We start from the raw sequence: 19,861 nt of genomic DNA, 5'->3' as shown, positions 1-19,861 counted from the left end.
ACCCTCCAATGGCCGCTGCGGCCGGTGCATCTCGCTGATCCAAAGCCAGGAGCCAGCTGCCTCCCCCGGTCTCCCATGCGGGTGCAGGGCCCAAACCTGGGCTATCCTCCACTGCCTTCCCGGGCCATAGCAGAGAGCTGGTCTGGAAGAGGGGCAACAGGGATAGAATCCGGTGCCCCAACCGGGACTAGAACCCGGTGTGCCAGCGCCGCAAGGCGGAGGATTAGCCTATTAAGCCACAGCGCCAGCCGAAAATAATTATGTATAGCTGATAAGCCAACAAAGGTGATAAAATGAATAAAAGTATTCAATTAAAAAAAAAAGGCAAAAGGTAGGACAAAGGAAAAAAAAAGAGATGGGATATTTAAATCCAACCATATCAGTAACCATATTAAATGTAAATGGACTAAGCATTCCAATGGAAATACAGAGATATTTGAACTGAACAAAAAAGCAAGATATGGGGCTGGCGCTGTGGTGCAGTGGGTTAAAGCCTTGGCCTGGAGTGCCGGCATCCCATTTGGGTGCCAGTTCTAGTCCTGGCTGCTCCTCTTCCAATCCAGCTCTCTGCTATGGCCTGGGAAAGCAGTGGAAGATGGTCCAAGTCCTTGGGCCCCTGCAGCTGCGTGGGAGACCTGGAAGAAGCTCCTGGCTCCTGGCTTCGGATCAGCGTAGCTCTGGCTGTTGCAGCCAATTGGGGAGTGAACCATCAGATGGAAGACCTCTCTCTCTGTCTCTACCTCTCTCTGTAACTCTTTTAAATAAATAAAATAAATCTTAAAAAAAAAAGCAAGATCTAATGACATAAGAAACCCAAGTTATATATATTGTTTTTACCTAATTATGTATTTATTTTACTTTAACCTAATGGAAATAGTTGCTATTTTTAATAACTTCAGAACAATAAGATAACAACAAGGATATAAAACTGCCTTACATATGCCTTTAAGTTTTTTTTTCTTCTTAGATTTATTTATCTACTTGAAAGTCAGCGCTACAGAGAGCCAGAGAGACAGGGAGAGAGAGAGAGGAAGATCTTTCAAGTGCTGTTTCACTCCCCAAATGGCTGCAACAGCCAGGAGCCAGGAGCTTTATCTGTGTCTCCCACATGGGTGGCAGACGCCCAAGTACCTGGGCCAGCTTCTGCTGCCCTCCTGGTTACATTATTAGGAAGCTGGATTGGAAGTGGAGCAGCTGGGACTTGAACCAGCACCCATATGGGATGCTGGCGTTGCTGGCCATGGCTTAACTTACTGTGCCACAGCATTGGCCTCAATACTACTTTAATTTTGCTATAAGAATAAAGATCATTAAGTTCCCCCCACTGCCACCTTATTTGGCTTACTGGGGAAAAGGGCTTTTTGCTTTTGTTTTGTTTTAAAAAATCACATCAAAAAGGAATTCTATATGAAAAGTAATCAATGTTTATGTATTTTTAAGCCTTGTTGTAAATTATGGCAGCATGGAAATGGTCTAGCCACCACTGTCTAATGTGGTTGCTGGTGTGAAACACTATCTTAGGCTAGTGACTACAGAGAGTCATACCAATAAGCTTCTTAATGATTACTTTTCATTTACCAGCTCTCTTCCCAAAGCTGCAGGAGGCTCCAGGATAAATGCCCAACACTCAGCACGGCATCCTCATCACACATTCTGCTTTCATACAATACAGATATCAGATGTCCCGATAACTTTCACGAAGCTTTTCAACCTTTACTTCTGCCTAGGTTGTGCTGTGATAACTTCAAAGTTCTTTTCAATCCTCTTTTTTGTTTTTTAAAAAAGATTTATTTATTTGAAAGGCAGAGCTACAGGGAGAGAGGGAGAAGGAGAGGGAGGGAGGGAGGAAGGGAGAGAGAGAGAGAGAGAGAGAGAAAGAGAAAGAGAGAGAGACACAGAGAGGTCTTCCTACTGCTGGTTCACTCCCAAAATAGCCACAACAGCCATGGCTGGGCCAGGCTGAAGCCGGGAGCCTGGAGCTTCTTCCAGGTCTCCATATGGGTGCAGGGGCTCAAGCACCAGGCCATCTTCCACTGCTTTCCCAGGTACACTAGCAAGGAGCCAGATTGGAAGTGTAGCAGGGCCCATATGGGATGCCTGTGCTGCAGTGAGCAGCCTATCCTGCTACACCACAGCGCCAGCCCCCAGGTACTCTTTCTTAAGGCAACTTCTCCATGATGGTCTTCCTAATCAGGCTCTGTTTCTATCAAGCCCTCATTAGTCATCTGCACACACCACTTACCTGACAAAAAAAATATGTATCATCCCAGGGGATTCATCTCTTATACAATTTTTTTGCCCTAATATTCAACTGATATTATTTTTTCATACTGTGTCTCCTCAGTTTGTTACACAGAGCTATCTTTGTTCACAGTAAATGTTGAATAAATGTTTCTTGAGTTAAAAGTTTGGAATGATGGAAATGTGTTTAGAGCAGAAAGGAGTATTCCAAGTTAATGTACGTACCATTTTACAATAAACCTAAAATCTCGTGAGTCTAACATCTGGTTTATAAAGCTTGTCAAAAATTTCCATTTTATATCTCAAGGACAGTAATTTTCAAAAGATGGTGGGACAGAATAAAGAAGCATGGTTGTTTCCGGTAAGCCGTTGTCAAACAAACCTGATTTTCTGTGGAGAACTGAGCTGTGAGGGGTGTGGTGGCTGTGTGGAGGGGGGTGCCAGCGTGCACTCACCTGCTCAGAGCACACTGTGGGAACTGGGAGGGGTGTGGTGGCTGTGTGGAGGGGGGTGCCAGCCGTGCACAGAGCACACTGTGGGAGCTGGGAGGGGTGTGGTGGCTGTGTGGAGGGGGGTGCCAGCGTGCACTCACCTGCTCAGGGCACACTGTGGGAGCTGGGAGGGGTGTGGTGGCTGTGTGGAGGGGGTGCCAGCGTGCACTCACCTTCTCAGGGCACACTGTGGGAGCTGGGAGGGGTGTGGTGGCTGTGTGGAGGGGGGTGCCAGCCGTGCACAGAGCACACTGTGGGAGCTGGGAGGGGTGTGGTGGCTGTGTGGAGGGGGGTGCCAGCGTGCACTCACCTGCTCAGGGCATACTGTGGGAGCTGGGAGGGGTGTGGTGGCTGTGTGGAGAGGGGTGCCAGCCGTGCACAGAGCACACTGTGGGCTGGGAGGGGTGTGGTGGCTGTGTGGAGGGGGTGCCAGCGTGCACTCACCTGCTCAGGGCACACTGTGGGAGCTGGGAGGGGTGTGGTGGCTGTGTGGAGGGGGGTGCCAGCGTGCACTCACCTGCTCAGGGCACACGGCGTTCATCCCTGGCATCTGCAAAGAGCTCATCTGCATCTGGCCCATCATTGGATTCATGTTCTGAACACTTGTGTTTCCACCTGCCATGGACACGGTGATGCTCATGTTGTTGTAAACTCCAGGCTGTGCAGGTGCGGGCTGGTTCTGGACAGCTTGACTGAACACACTGTTAACTCAAAAACAATCCAGATTACATCCACTGATCATGAACACAGGGATAATGTGACAGGGTCTGTTTCAAAATTACTAGAATTCTAAATGAAATACTTTACATTCTTACATTATACATACAATTGTATCTTATTACAATATATAAGAGTTAGATATAATTCAGAAACATCTTGAAGTTTGCCCAGTGGGCTAAATGACTAAAAAGAGCTCATTTCAATTATAACTATCTGGCTGAATATCTGAGATGCTCAGCCCCAGTTAGCTGAACAATTAAGAAAGAATGTTTTCCACATAAGTAAATGTTCTAGGTAACTGAAGTTTACCCATTTAATCATTAAAACCATTCTAAAATTTGTTATACTAGTTCATTCTCTTAAACAGAGCATGTGGGGCTGGCGCTGTGGTATAGTGGGTAAAGCCACTGCCTGCAGTGCTGGCATCCCATATGGGCGCTGGTTGAAGACCTGGCTGCTCCACTTTTGATCCAGCTCTCTGCTATGGCCTGGGAAAGCAGAAGATGGCCCAAGTCCTTAGGCCCTGCACCTGTGAGGGAGACTCGGAAGAAGCTCCTGGTTCCTGGCTTCACATTGGCACAGCTCTGGCTGTTGTGGCCATCTGGGAAGTGAACCAGTGGATGAAAGACCTCTCTCTGCCTCTGCCTCTCTGTAACTCTTTCAAGTAAATAAAGAAACCTTAAAAAACAAAAACAAAAGCAGAGCATGTACTATTTAAGTAAAGTATCAGGCACATATTCTCAATAAAGCTTGTTGAATGAATTAATAGAGGAATGAAGGAGTCAATGATAATATTCTTATATTGCGATTGCCTATGTATCCGCATAGACTTAATGCATGAAGGGAATGCTGGTGCCTTGCTCCACTCATTCCTTCTCTCCACTATTAAGTGACATAGTGCAGGCGCTGTGTGTCACACCTGGTGAATGAATGAATTATGTTCATGAGTTACTACTTAGTGCAGGCAACTGACGTGTTCAGACTTTCGTTTTTATATACATTTTACTATATCTATGTCAGTGTTTTCTGTAGTCCAGAGATCTCCTAAAAGAAAACTGACAATTGAGTCTTGCTCCAGCAATAGTGAATCACATTTTTTGGAGGTATAAAGAAAGGAAGATTTCTAACTATTTTTGCACATTTTAATTTTGAGAGCTTTCATTCAATGTCTTACAGCTTGATGTCACTTCTCAAGGTTTCAGTTTCTGGCTGCTTTCAACTTGTTATAAAATAAGAGAAATCAGAAGTTTTTTATTATTTGAAAATATATTTATTTATTTAGGCCGGCGCCGTGGCTCAACAGGCTAATCCTCCGCCTTGCGGCGCCGGCACACCGGGTTCTAGTCCCGGTCAGGGCACCGATCCTGTCCCGGTTGCCCCTCTTCCAGGCCAGCTCTCTGCTGTGGCCAGGGAGTGCAGTGGAGGATGGCCCAAGTTCTTGGGCCCTGCACCCCATGGGAGACCAGGATAAGCACCTGGCTCCTGCCATCGGAACAGCGCGGTGCGCCGGCCGCAGCGCGCTACCGCGGCGGCCATTGGAGGGTGAACCAACGGCAAAAAGGAAGACCTTTCTCCCTGTCTCTCTCTCACTGTCCACTCTGCCTGTCAAAAAAAAAAAAATATATATATATATATATTTATTTATTTAAAAATTAAATGTATTTACTTGAAAAGACAGGCCAGGCAGGGGCTGGGCCTCGAGCCAGGAGCCAGGAGCCAGGAGCCAGGAACTCAATTCAGGTGTCTCACATGGGTAGCGGGAACCAATTACCAGGCTATCCCCAGGCTTCCTGGGCGGCCGCAGGAGCAGGAAGCCAGTCGGGAGCTGGAGCTGGGTGCTGAACCCACGCACTCCAATATGGAATGTGTGTGTTACTCAGAAGGCCAGACACTTGCTCCTTACTTGTAAAATTTAATGTTTTTAAAGTTTTCAAAGATCTGTTCAGAATTGAACACAGCTTCATGTTTTTTCCCAAGAAGTGAAATACAAGGACAATTATGATTTTTAGAGCACTTGGTTTACTGAATTTCTTCTTCATGGCCAAGTTCTGGACTGTTGCTATGCCAAAGATCTCAAATGTTAGGAGGGAGAACAGTATGGAATAAACTCCATGAAAATTCAACTTGACACTGTATATTTCAATCCTGAAACAAGAGATACACATCTAAAGGAAAATGATACAAACTTTGTCTTCCCAAAATTCTTCAAAACACTGAATATTTTATGAGTCTATAACAATTGTTAACAATAAGCTGCTGGTAAAATTCCACCCATTTTAGAATTTTAATTCAAGAGCAGTTTCCCTCCTCAATGGCTTCTCTATTCCTAGCAGGTTCTTAGGTGGTAAACAGGGTGTTCTGCCATTTATAGCTGCTAGATGAAGGCAATCACACAGAAATTAACAGGCCAACAAACAGCCTATTCATCATGTGTGAAGCAAAGTAGCAAATTTCTCCCCCAGGTAATTATAAAACATAAACAGTCACAGAAGATTATATGTTAGAAAATGGTCAACAATACATCTGTGGGCCATTAAACTCCACACAGTGTGTATGCTTCCAACTAAAGGTAACAACAACAACAAACTATTAATTTATGCCCTTTTCCTAATGAGAAGGTTTCTGCCTTGGACAATGATCATTTGCCAGCTGATAACACAAACCACACTGTGAGGAGCAAGGCTCTGGAAGGTAACACATGGGGAAGCTCAAGGACTGCAATGATGTCATACTTACTGAAAAAGCTGAGGGCTTACCTGCCTTCCATATTTATAGTTGAGACTATATATTAGCTTAAATCTCTCAAGCTGATCCTGCTAACAGTTCCACTGCTGTCCCAGGCCCTGGAAAGGACAGCTGGGCTCACTGGTACTGTAAGCCCAAAGCCCACAGGACCTTTCCCTCACTCTCTATTCCGCCTGCCCGGTGGCAGTGATCAGAGTTTTGTTAGGATAGCACCAGGGGTCTGGCAGCCCCTATACATGGAGCTAAAGAGAAGGCTGAGGACCCTGGCCCACAGTGGGTCCCACAGATATTACAGTTACTTCCCTTTACCTCGGGAGTATGCAATTGCAAGCCTGAAACCGTGGGAGTATTCAGCCCTGCATATACCATGCTTCTTCCTGCACACACTGTGTGCAATGTTGAGCGTATAAATTAGGCAAGGTAAGAGATTAACAGTAACTATAAAATAAGACAATTTTTACAGCACACTATACTATAGGTAATGTGAATGGAGTCTTTCTCTTCCTCTCAAAACATACAGCATGGATACCCAGGATAAAGAGATCACTCATGTCCTGGGTAGGGTGCAGCAGGGTGGCAGGAGATTCTATCTGGCTTCTAAGGGTGGCGTACAAAGGAAAACATATCAATAGTTTATTTCTGGACCCTTCCATCTCATATTTTCAGAGCACAGTAGCACAGTTGAATTCAGAAAGCGAAACCTGGCTTAAGGGGAGACTACTGTACAGGGAGAAGTCATTGGTCAAACAATTCTGAGCAAGAAAAGGACAAAAAACAGGACTTCCTTGCTTCACAGAAACACCACCCACTTCCAAGACTCAGTTTGGGTTAATTTTTTCTCTCTTGTCACCAGACAGGTAACAAAAAATAACTGTCTCTGAGCATCACATCACTCTACTCACTGGCTTTCTGACTGCTATATTTCTTACTTCTCTCTAACCTACAGCCATCACCAGTGAGACTCTTGGTTATCAGGCAGCAGAGGCTGCTTCTCCATGTTCCCTGCAGTAGCCTGAACCGTGTGGCAGGGACAACGAGTGGCTACCATCTCTAGTGGTCAACGTGCTAATATAGGCTGCCATGTTCATAAGCTTCTATACATGAACTAAATATAAGTAAAGGTTTATGTGTTAAGAGCTGGTGGCAATTATTTTCTATCCCAAGTGATTTGGGACTATTAAAGTTCACAGAAACTACTAAAATACGGTGAAACCCTGCATCCACACTTGGAATCCAACAAGGGCTCAGGAATAGGAGTCTCTGCACTCGTCCTTTTCATAGTTGTATATGGAGGTCTGCATCTGTTCTAGAGGATGGAGACACAGAGTGAACAGAAACAAAATCTTCACTTTTTTTGAAAGGCGGGGGTGGGTGGGGTGGGGATAGTGGGAGAAAGAAAGAGAGAGAGAGAGAGAGAGGTCTTCCATTCACTGGCTCACTCCCCCAAATGGCCATAAGGGTCAGGGCTGGGCCAGGTGAAATTCAGGAACCTCTTCCGGATCTCCCACTTGAATGCAGGGGTCCAAGGACTTGGGTCATCCTGTGCTGGCTCCCCAGGCACATTAGCAGGGAGCTGGATCAAAGTGGAGCAGCTGGGATGTGAACTGGGGTCCATATGGGATGCAGGTACCCACACGGTGGGTTAACCTGCTGTGCCTCAGTGCTGGCCCTAAAGTCTTCACTCTTATGATGCTTATATTCTACTTGGAGGAGACAGACCATAATTATAATGACTACCACAGGGGTTAATCACTACGGAGAACAATAAAGCATGGAAAGGAGGGACCAGGGTGGATAATGCATTTTCAGAAATGATGGTTAGCGAAGTGTAATAAGGCAACATTTAAGGAGAGACTTGAAGTGTGAGAGAGCAAACCATATGGCCACTTAGGAAAGAAGATGGGACTTCAGAGGGACTTCAGAGGGACTTCAGAGGGACTGAAAAATGCAGAGGCTTGAGTTTGCAAGGTGCTTGGTACATGTGAGGAACAGAATGGACAGAAGTCAACGTGGCAGAGTGAGTGATGAGAACAGCAGATGAGCGCAGAGGCCATTGGGGATACAAAGCTTTAGAGGCCTAGGCCGGATTTCAGTTAGCACACATGTTTTAAAGGCATCACTCTGGCTACCAGGTAGAGATCAATCCACAGGGGAGCAAGGGTGGAAAAGGGAGACAAGAGTCAACTACAGCGGTACAGAAAAAAGATGATGGTGGCTTGTATTACAAAGCAAGTGGAACAGTACGAAGGCAGTTTCTAAGAAGCTGACGTGATTTGCTGATGCGTTTGATGTGAGAAAAAGAAAAAAAATTTTCTTCTGAAAAACTGGAAGAACAGATCTGCCATTTACTGAGACAGAGCAAAGGCAGGCGGCGAGGTTTTAGAGATGTCACTTCAGTTTCTGTCATGTTAGGTTTGAGATGCCTACCAGACTTCTAAGTGGAAATGTCAGGCAGACAGTGGGACATGCAGTGGGGTGTTCAGGGTGGCTGTCTGGGCTGCGCAGCAGGAACCTGGGAGTCACAAACACAGGGGCTGCCTTTCTCAAGACAGAAAGTTGTTGTTTCAGAAACCAAATGGAGGGGACTAGCACTGTGGTGCAGTGGGTTAAAGCCCTGGCCTGAAGCGCCGGCATCCCATACGGGCGCTGATTCTAGTCCTGGCTGCTTCTCTTCTGATCCAGTTCTCTGCTGTGGCCTGGGATAGCAGTAGAAGATGGTCCAAGTCCTTGAGCCCCTGTACCCACATGGGAGACCTGGAGGATGCTCTTGGCTCCTGGCTTCAGATCGGCACAGCTCTGGCCATTGTGCCCATCTGGGGAGTGAACCAGCGGATGGAAGACCTCTCTCTCTGTCTCTCCATCTCTAACTCTTTCAAATAAATAAAATATATATATATTTTAAAATAAACCAAATAGAGAAGGAGCTTCAAGAAATATTTCAGATGCACTGACAAGCATTGCATTTGATCGCAGAGGACATAATCACCTTGACAAGAACATGTTTGCACAGTGGTAGGGATGAAAGCCTGACTGGTTCAACAAGGAGAGGCCAGAAGGGAGGGAGGTATAGTCTCAAGGAATTCAACTGCAAAGGGGAGCAGAGGAATAGGATATTGTGGGGCCAACATTGTGGCACAGTGGATTAAGCACTGCTTGCAAAGCTGACATCCCATATGAGCAACAATTCTCTGCTTCCAATTTATCTCCTTGCTAATATGCCTGGAAAAAGCAGTGGAAAATGGCCCAAGTTCTTGGGCCCCTGCCACCCACATGGCTGGCCCAGGCCCAGCCATTGAAACTGCAGATGGAAGATCTCTCTCTCTGTAACTCTGCCTTTCAAATAAAAATGAGTAAATCTCTTTTTTTAAAAAATATGAGTAAATCTTAAAAAAAAGCTAGTGAAACTCATCAGTATGACTGGGTTTCTTGTAAGCCATATATATATATATATATATATACACTTATGTATGCATATATGTATATGTATATATACATACTTTATTTGAAAAGCAAGGGTTGGGGGAGTCAGGGAGAGAGAGGTGGATGACAGAGGTATGGATCCTCCATCTACTGGTTTACCCCCCAATGCACACAGTAGCCGGAACTGGGCCAGGTGAAGTTAGGAGCCAGGAACTCCCACATGGGTGGCCGGGACCCAAGCACTTGAGCCATCTCTGCTGCCCCCCAGGATGTGCATTAGCAGGAAGCTGGGTTGGAAGCAGAGGAGCCAGGTATCAAATCAGGCGCTCAATATAGGCTGCAGATGTCCCAAGCAGCATCTTCGCTGTTGCCCCAACAGCTGCCCCTCAAGCCATATTTAAGTGCTTATGTGCAGGTGTGGAGCAAGAGCTTAGATTTCATCAGGGAGAACTTTGCCAGGCTCAAGTGCAACAAAGAGAGCTGGACAAGGGAGTGGAGAGTACTCAACAATGGTGGCCTCAGAATCACCTCTGCGTTCATGAAGCTGGAATTAGAACACATAAGGAGACTCAATGCCTTCCGAGTGCTACAGAGATGGTTCTACTTCTACCCAATTAAACATGGTCCTTACTGGGAGCCACACAGTTCTCTAACAGGAAGATTTCCTCTCTCACCTTTCAATGAACTTTAAACAAGAATATGGTCTCATGTTTTCAACTTTAACTGCCTCACTTATTATGCTGTCAGATCAAATGGCTTCCCTGTCATTAGAGCCAAGACATAACCAAATTAAAATCCTGATGAAATCCAAGTGATGTGTGAAAAGTTTAGCAAGCCAGGGTTTGGAGGAAAGTGACATTTGAGATAATTCTAGGCACTATGGGTAAGTTGAGGCCTCTGGAATTCTAGAGACTTAAAAAGGTAAGAAGGACCCAAGAAGCCTTAGGAGCTTTTGCTGTTTTTCTACAACTCTCAAGTACACACAATGTGTGTCCACTACAGCTCTACTGTATTGTAGCAGTCTGCCATTCTTGCTTTAGATAATCTAAAATTTGTAAGTTTCCTCATATAGACTTTTAAAAAAAAAGATTTATTTTACTTATTTGAAAGGCAGAGTTACAGAGAAAGAGAGGGAGGGAGGGACAGAGGGAGAGAGAGAGACACCCCCCCCCCCCCCCATCCACTGGTTCACACTGCAACAGCTGGGGCTGGGCAAAGCTGAAGCCAGGAGCTTCATCTGGGTCTCCCACACGGGTGCAGGAGCCAAGCACTTGGGGCAGTCCTCAGCTGCTTTCCCAGGCACATTGGCAGGGAGCTGGATTGGAAGTTGAGCAGTCAGAACTCAATCTAGTGCCCACATGGAAGGCAAGGAGGTGGCTTAAGCACCCATTTCTACATCTACTCCAGGAAGATAGCATAATTAACAAGATCATATTCTTCAGGTGTGCTGGGGGTAGGCCAAAAAGGCCATAAACTACTTTTCTTTTTCTACATTGTAAACACACAAATCACAAATGATTTGATTCTTCAACACTTTAAACATATGTTCCTTTGCTGATACCATGAAATTCAGCTCTTCCTTATGCAAATAGCAGGAACCAATCACCTTCTATTTAGACTGAAAATTCAGTCAGCCCGTGAAGGCACGGCTGTTCCTACGTGCTGCAGAGTACCAGGGATGTGTGAACACAAAGACTGCCCCTTACTTGTTGTTCCCCATGGCTCCTTGCTGCCAGGCCTTCATGTCTGGTGACTGGTATCCAGAGGCAGGTGGGGTCTGCTGGAGCAGAGAGCTCTGTGGAGGAGGGATTGGCATCGGCACCATGGAGCTCCCAGGGCTTAGAGATGGAGCAAAGTTGGCCTCACTTTGGGGAACCATTCCTGCAAATTGACACAAATTAATCTGTGAGTACACTATAAACTTGTTAACCCCATAAAAGAGCCCGAAGGATTTGTCACAATATACTTAGAAGTATTTTATTGAAGAGTAGGGAGAACAATTTATTCCCTTAAAATAATTAGGAAATCTCAGTACAAACAGGTGAAGAGACATAAATTTACCAAGAGGCTGATTTATATAGCAGGACCTAGTACAGTTTATTTCCTGTTCTTTTTTTTTGCTAACATGAATTTTTATGTGTAAAAAACATTTATGAATATAGATGGTAAGTCTAAGAAATATACCTTAAAAAGGAAAAAAAGTTAGGTAAGAATAACTTGTGTAAAATGCAAACTGACTGGAAAGCTTTGTTTGCCGCTCCTAATTCGTTTTCTTATGGGCTCTTTTTCCCTTTCCTATCTTTTTATTTATTCATTTATTTGAGAGGCAGAGAGAGAGAGAGAGAGACAGAGAGAGAGTCAGAGACAGACATACACCCACAGATAGGCTGACAGACAGCTCCCATTTGCAGGCTCACTCCTCCAATATCTGCAAGGCCTGGAATGCGCTAGGCGGAAGCTGGGAGCCAGGAACTCAATCCTGGGTGACACGAACTGGATTACTGCAGCCATCACCACTGCCTCCCTGGGACTGCATTAGCAGGAAGCTGGCCTGGTCAGGAGCTGGATCTGCGTATCAAAGCCAGGTACTCTGATGTGGGTTGCAGTTGTCTTAATTGACATCTTCGTACCTTTCTGGCTCCTCTTACCTTTTTTTTTTTTTTTTTTTTTTAAAGATCTTTTGAGAAGTAGTCTATATGACATGAAACTTTCTCATTTTAACCACGATTTCTAGTAAATAAATTCCCTCGTGTCTACAGTTAATTCTACTCCCTCCTTTAGTCCCAGGCAACTACTGATCTGCTTTCTGTCTCTAAAGATATGCCATTTTTGGGACAATTCATTTAAATATATAGTAATATGTAGTCTTTTGTATCTGGCATTTTTTCTCTTTTTGACAGGCAGAGTTAGACAATGAGAGAGAAAGAGACAGAGAGAAAGGTCTTCCTTTTCCATTGGTTCATCCCCCAAATGGCTGCTACAGCCAGCATGCTGCACCGATCTGAAGCCAGGAGCCAACTTCCTCCTGGTCTCCTATGCGGGTGCAGGGCCCAGGTGCAGCACTTGGGCCATCCTCCACTGCCTTCCTGGGTCACAACAGAGAGCTGGACTGGAAGAGGAGCAACCAGGACAGAACCAGCGCTCCAACTGGAACTAGAACCCGGGGTGCCGGCGCCGCAGGCGGAGGATTAGCCAAGTGAGCTGCAGCACTGGCCTATCTGGCTTCTTTCACTTAGCATAATGTTTCTGAGGCTCAATCATTTTGTAGCAGTTCTCAATAGTTTGTTTCTACTTAGGATAGTGCTTATCATTAATGTAACTATACTGAAAATCAACTGTTCATAAAAGAGTTTATTTCTGGATGTTTTATTCTGCTGCAGAAATCTATATACTTAAATTTCTACTAGTACTATGCTGTCTTGATCTTAACTGTAGGGTAATAATTTTTGAAACTGAGGAGTTATTCAATTTTGTTCTTTTTCAGAATCATTTTGGCTAATCTAAGTCTTCAGCATTTCCAATTTCATCTTTGGGTTAGCCTGACAATTTCCTCAAAAAGCATGGTGAAACTCTGATAGGGACTTGAATTGCTGAGCCAAACACTGACCTCAGGATGTCATCATTCGGTTGTTCATATTTAACATAATTCTTCCAAATGTTCCTCTAGAAAATTGTGCATAATTTTTGTGACCTGCTTTTTTCTATAGTCAATATATCATAAGCATGTTTCTATGTCCTTAATGTATCTTTGTAAGTGTACTGGTGTAGATCTGTATAATATTCTACTGTGTTCTGTCACTGTTAACATGACTTCTCTCTGTTTGGGTTAATCTGGTCCGAGATGTAATTGATATACTCATTTTTTTTACAGGCTACACTTTTAAAAAAACTTTAAATTTTCTGTGAAAGTAGACCAACCATAGACTTTCTTCAGTTCTTTTCTTTCACCAAATGTTTCACTACTTTTTTATTTGGTAAAGATTATATAAATAAAGCTATACATTTTCTTCTTGCTGCTTCCTCTGATATGTTATTTAGTCTCTGGTAAATAATTGTGATTTAGTATAGAAAACATTCATTTATGCTTCTAGAGGTTTTTTTTTTTTTTCCCTTGTTTGGTTATCATTTTCTTTCTATGTAGACTGTCTTTAAAATAATTCTACATTTTAAATTTTACCTATTTGAGTTATGTTCCTTAAAAAAATACCACTTAATGGCAGAACGGTTTGAGGATTATCCTTGAAAGCCAAGAATGATTAAATTATAGGAATCATTTAGACTAGTCTAGGATTTTTAACATTTTGTGTACCACATACATTTTCTTTTCTTTTTCACTTTCTTTCATAGACCTCTGTGATAATCTAATACATGTCCTCCTCAGACAACTGAGTTTAGTACATTAGCTCTAAATTTGCATATGGCTTTTTCATTGTGTGACTTTTGGTTTTGATAATTTACCTAAGGATAATCAATCTCTGCAGAGTATCTCAGACATCTCATTGGAGTCACCAAAACTTGTCACTGCATGGTTACAGCTTCCTCTGCAGTGTCCGCTAACTTTCTGACTTCCAGAGGTTTTTCCATTTCTGATCTTTCATTTGCACCGTGTGGCAAGAGCTGAGCCTGGATCTAACGTATCCCCCACCAGCATGCTTCCCCTTCAGCACGTTGCCTCAAGGTCGGTGGACACACACCGGAACAGAGACCTGTACCGGGACATTACTACTGTATATTACCAATACAAGGGACATGAAGGTGGGACCTCATACCTGATCCTGGATACTGGAAGACATTCTGCTGCATCTGAGGATTGATTCCAGTGCCAAACTGTCCTCCCATGTTTCCTGCCATGCCTCTGTTCACCATGCTGTTGCGGTTGGCCAAGGATGCTTCCGGATTTGCTGCCAGCTGTGAAAATGGGCTGGTAGAAGCGGGCGGGGTGCCTGGATTTGTGGCATAGTTTGGTGGGTAGGGGAACTGCTGTGGAGCACCCTGAGGAAGACGGGGGTTCCCCATTTGAACTGGCAGTCCAGATGAGGGAGGGAGATTGTTCCCAAAACTCTGCTGCCTCATGAGCATGGCTCTTTGCTGCTGAATTAGCTGCCTCTGTCGGTGCTGTTGACTGTACAATTCCCGCTGTCGCTGCGCTAACATCTGCGCATTCAGGGGTGGCTGCAAAGGAGGAAGAAGTCTTTACTTATAATCATAACCCCTATCTGTCCTGGGGAGTTGATAGGACAAAACCTGATAGCTTGGGGCACTACGGTATAGAGCAACTATCATAGTACAGGGGAAGCTAAGACAGAAGAGGAACACAAGCCTCCTAAGTAATAATCACAGGAGGGAAAATGAATTAAGTACACTTTATAGATTATTATTATTATTATTTTTTAATTTTTGACAGGCAGAGTGGACAGTGAGAGAGAGACAGAGAGAAAGGTCTTCCTTTTGCCGTTGGTTCACCCTCCAATGGCCGCTGCGGCAGGCGCGCTGCGGCCGGCGCACCGCGCTGATCCGAAGCCAGGAGCCAGGTGCTTATCCTGGTCTCCCATGGGGTGCAGGGCCCAAGGACTTGGGCCATCCTCCACTGCACTCCCTGGCCACAGCAGAGAGCTGGCCTGGAAGAGGGGCAACCGGGACAGAATCGGTGCCCTGACCGGGACTAGAACCCGGTGTGCCGGCGCCGCAAGGCGGAGGATTAGCCTAGTGAGCCGCGGCGCCGGCCTATAGATTAAAAGTAGTTGAAAAATACTAAAAAACAGCTGACCATTACCGTGGGTTAAACCTAAACTTTCAGCTAAAAATCAGATAAAACTAACTACAGAAGTCAAAGAAAGCATATATTGATTGTATGATAATACAGGTCAGGACAAATGGTGAAGTCAGAAGAACCACAGGGAGAGAAAGTGTGCTTGGTGACGCCTATCTGACATTACGTTGTTAGGGACTTTCTCTGTTATTTCCAAAAACTTTAGTGCATTTTAGTATAGAGAAACTCAGTTTCCCCCTTTTTCTAAGATAATTTGTCCTACGTTCTTATATGGTTAAAATGTAATTATAAATAATTAAAATATTCTTCATTTTACTTTTCTGTATTTTTCAAGAATATCTACAATGAACACATGCTATCTTTATAAAACAAAAACCTACAAATACTACTTAAAAAGGAAGAACTAAAAATCCAGGAGCCAATGCCTAACAAATTATCACTTAAAAAGTAAACAATTAATTAGAAATAAAATAGTGGACAAAAACAAATGGAAACCGCTATTTATGTAATGATCGCAGCTTAAGACAACTCCAGACATTAGTGGAACTAATATAATAATGATCATACCATTTTGGATAAGGAAAGAAGTGGTAAAATTAGGATGAAATCACTTTTCTGGTTAACATTCAAAGCAACATGGCACAGCAATAAAGCCTTCCTCAGAAAATGTCAATTCAGACTGGGGATCTGATTAAAGCATATAGCTCCATTAAGATTAAGCTTGCCAACTTATAACATCTTGAACTCTCAAACCTGAAATATGAAATCTTTCACAATTTGAAATATTTTGAGTGACAAAATGGCATGAGTCATGGTTCAAATATGGGCACACCAAACATTACTGTATGAGATTCCCTTCTGGTTCTGTGTACAAGGTATATGTGAAATAGAAGTGAGTTTCCTTCCTATCAAAAAGTTATCTCATTGGGCAAATACACATATTCCAAAATCTTGTAAAACACCCAAAATCTAAAATGCTTTTGATACAAGCATTTCAGAAAGGGAGCATTCAATCTGTAGATCCAGTCTACTCTTGAAGAAACTGAGATAGGACTTTCTGACAGAAATCATTTTAAGTGAATTGCAAAAGTGAGGTCTTGTTTCCTGACACCCTGATTATCCCTGAATGAGGTAACACTGAGATTTACAATTTATGAGACAGAAAAACTCAAATCTGGACCCATGAAGATGCCAATACCTTTGCTTACCAGCAGCTTCTGTCAATATTTGTCCTTTTTATTAGTGTTGACTTGCCTGGGTCTGCCCCAAACCCATTTAGGTCCATTTTATGGAGGACACAAGAGTTTTGTTTGAATCATCTCTCAATTTCTTATCTCCCAATTTTTGTGTCAACTTGGTTAAATAAGCAGTTGAAGAAAAAATATTAAAGTAAGTGTAGAAGTAAAGTAGGGAGTACTAGACAGCATTTAGAAGACTACGCAGTTCTTTTTACGTTTACAGTTCTAGTGGCTCGGAGTATACGTGGAGCTTTAAAATAAATAAAAAAGGCAGAAAATGCAGATGTTGAGACCAGGCAGAGCACACGGGGTTGGAAAGACACCTGAGCAAGGTGACTGGGTTTTGATCAGGTTTCAGGTACCATTCACAGTTTTCTGTCAGAGGCTTCTTATGACTGGTGCTATTCAACTTATCAACGAGAGTCTTCTGTTGGTCATCTGATACCCAGTAACACTGACAATAACAACACCAAAAAAGAGCTCTTGGCTTTAGATCAAATATCAGTAAGAGGTATTATAAGCAGACGATTAATTCATTCTAGAACTAAACCACACTGCAAACATCATTAAAAGATCAACTCACAGATCATTTCAAAAACATTCAAGTCAATACTTCAGGAAACACTGCCCGGGTTGGGGAGATACTCACGCTGGCTTTCTCACATTACCTGAGGTGTCATTTGTTGCTGCATGCCTGATCGCATATTGATGCCAACAGGAGCTGTTGCTGCAAACTGATTTAAGAGGGCTTGCCGATTTTGATGTATCAACTAGAGAGAATAGAAATAATGAGATATATTAATACTCACGAATACAACATAGCCTTATAGAGTAACACACACTTTTAATTGATTTCTAAAAAGTTTTGGTATTGTAAGTTTAGTAAGATTATTTACCACACTTATTTGCTAGAAGGCTAATAATCCCCAACATTTATTGATAAGTTCAATAATGAAGGAAAAGAAATATTAGCCCTAGATCTTAAAATATTGTAAATAACACAACAAGTGTGCAAGAAGGGTACATACAATAAATGTTTGAAAAAATGAATGGAAAATCAAGGTACTTGGAGGGTACACTTACTTGGAGACACTATGTGTGGCAGCTACATATTTTTGGAAAATGCAACATGGTCTCATTAGTTGGAGAGAATTATATAAGAAACAAATGGTCTGAAAAATGGACCACTTATTTAACAAGAAAAATTACTTTAGACCAGCATTTCCCAAATTGGTGTTCTAAAGAACATTGTTCTGCGGGATATTAATAGATGTGCCAGGAAAGTAGGATGCTGAGCTGGATGAAGTCTTGGAAACGATGGGTCACACAAGGTGAAACAGATTTATTGCTGCAGTAATTTTATGGGCCTTTAACTGTCCAAAGCACATGGTGGATCTCAAGAAGAGGATTTACTATGAAACTTATTTATCACGAGCCCTTTTTTCCCTGACTTGTAACCAGCAACATCTACCTGCCAGAACAATCATCTATGAAACATTCATTTGGAAAACTGGTCTAGATCAGTATTAGGTTCTAGGTCACAGGATGCCTTCATTTTACCTGTCAATGAAATAAAATAAGAATCCCTGGAAGTGAGGTTTCCTTGTAATCAAATTATAGCTCAAGACATTTCTTAATAATTTGCTAAGATTGAACTGTTCAGAGAGATGATAGTAACAATGTTATTTTGTTCATACAGTAGTTTATAAATCATATTTAAACCACATTGACTATTTACATACCAATATATTTATTACACTATACATAAACTGAAAGCTTATTAAAGATTTATAAGAGAATCCAAAGAACTATGAACAATGATTAAATCTCTCATCATCAAACAGATCAACTCTTTTTTTTTTTTTTTTTGGACAGGCAGAGTGGACAGTGAGAGAGAGAGACAGAGAGAAAGGTCTTCCTTTACAGTTGGTTCACCCTTCAATGGCTGCCGCAGCCGGCGCACTGCAGCCAGCACACCACGCTGATCCGAAGCCAGGAGCCAGGTGCTTCTCCTGGTCTCCCATGTGGGTGCAGGGCCCAAGGACTTGGGCCATCCTCCACTGCACTCCCGGGCCATAGCAGAGAGCTGGCCTGGAAGAGGGGCAACCGGGACAGAATCCGGTGCCCCGACCGGGACTAGAACCCAGTGTGCCGGCATCGCTAGGTGGAGGATTAGCCTATTGAGCCACGGCGCCGGCCACAGATCAACTCTTAATTCTAGTTTTGTTTACTTTCTGACTCAGAGAAACAAATTATTTTTTGGGAAAAAATATATAATACAAAGATTAAGATTATAACTTTCAGGAATTGTGGTATAGGATAAAACATTCCTACTCACTTCAAAAATAAGGATACCAACATTATAGTTTAAAAGTCAAGGAGATGCTTTGTTCCAAAACCTACACTCTACCTAAACTCAAAAGACCAACACATGTTTAAATAACCCAAGGTAATTTTGCAAAGATGAACCAAAAATACTTGCATATTTAAGATAACTTAATCAACTTGGGAGCAAGTTCCTATTTCCTGGGAATTCCCTATTGAGTGACGGAGGTCAACACTTAACTGCAATGCACAGGACTGTACTTGCATAGATGGAGACATCTATAGCAACACAGTGGGTACATCCACCTCAGCCCAGGGACAGGAGGTGGGGAAAGGATCGTAAGTAAACACAGTGGAGTCTCAAGAATGAGAATGTCAGCTGGCAAGAAGTTAATGTAAGGCCAAAAGAACAAGTATAAAAACAAGAGAAAAGGAAATGAGGAGAGTGAAAATATATTAATATTTAGTGATAAGGAGAAGGAAAACTGCAGGCAGAGTGTGACTTGGGATGACAAACTTACAGCGTTATATATTCTTTGAATTGTGAGATAATGTGAAAACGAAATGAGTGAGGACAAAGAAAAAATGTTTGCTAAGCAGTATCATGATTTTTCAACAGAAGGAAATATTCTAAACAATGGAAATCTACAAGCACTTTCTGGAATAAGAAACTTAGTCGGTTTCTTCCCTTGAAATCACCCTGGTACATTTTTCCCTTCCTTTAACTCTGTGTGCAACCTAAGAACTGTGTACATCAGTCCCACCTCGACACGGCCCTTCTGAGTACTCAAATTCTATCCATTTCCTAACAACCAGGTCAGGCTCAACTTTCCCCTATGAAGCCTTCCAAAAAGGATCACTATAATCTTTGCCTCCTTGGAAATATTAGCCTTTGGGGGCCAGGAAATATT

The 19,861-nt window shown here is 43.1% G+C and overlaps 1 protein-coding gene across 9 annotated transcripts in view; it reads right to left on the bottom strand.

The window, feature by feature from the left end:
- NCOA1 (nuclear receptor coactivator 1) overlaps window positions 1-19,861 on the bottom strand; it is a 266,512-nt gene that overhangs the window by 8,603 nt on the left and 238,048 nt on the right. For 8 of the 9 annotated variants that reach the window (XM_062209051.1, XM_062209056.1, XM_062209057.1 and 5 more), the window contains 4 exons: window positions 17,294-17,395; window positions 14,387-14,789; window positions 11,324-11,498; window positions 3,250-3,433 (listed from right to left, as the gene is read on the bottom strand). In XM_062209051.1, coding sequence (XP_062065035.1) covers window positions 3,250-3,433; window positions 11,324-11,498; window positions 14,387-14,789; window positions 17,294-17,395 — 864 coding nt within the window. Of the gene's footprint in view, window positions 1-3,249; window positions 3,441-11,323; window positions 11,499-14,386; window positions 14,790-17,293; window positions 17,396-19,861 lie in introns of those variants that run through there. The other variant, XM_062209060.1, reaches the window with a different exon arrangement.

Source organism: Lepus europaeus, chromosome 13, assembly GCF_033115175.1.
Source record: "Lepus europaeus isolate LE1 chromosome 13, mLepTim1.pri, whole genome shotgun sequence".
Taxonomy (NCBI): Eukaryota; Metazoa; Chordata; class Mammalia; order Lagomorpha; family Leporidae; genus Lepus; species Lepus europaeus.
Note: the sequence above shows the minus strand (reverse complement) of the source record. Positions and strands in the feature narration are given on the sequence as shown.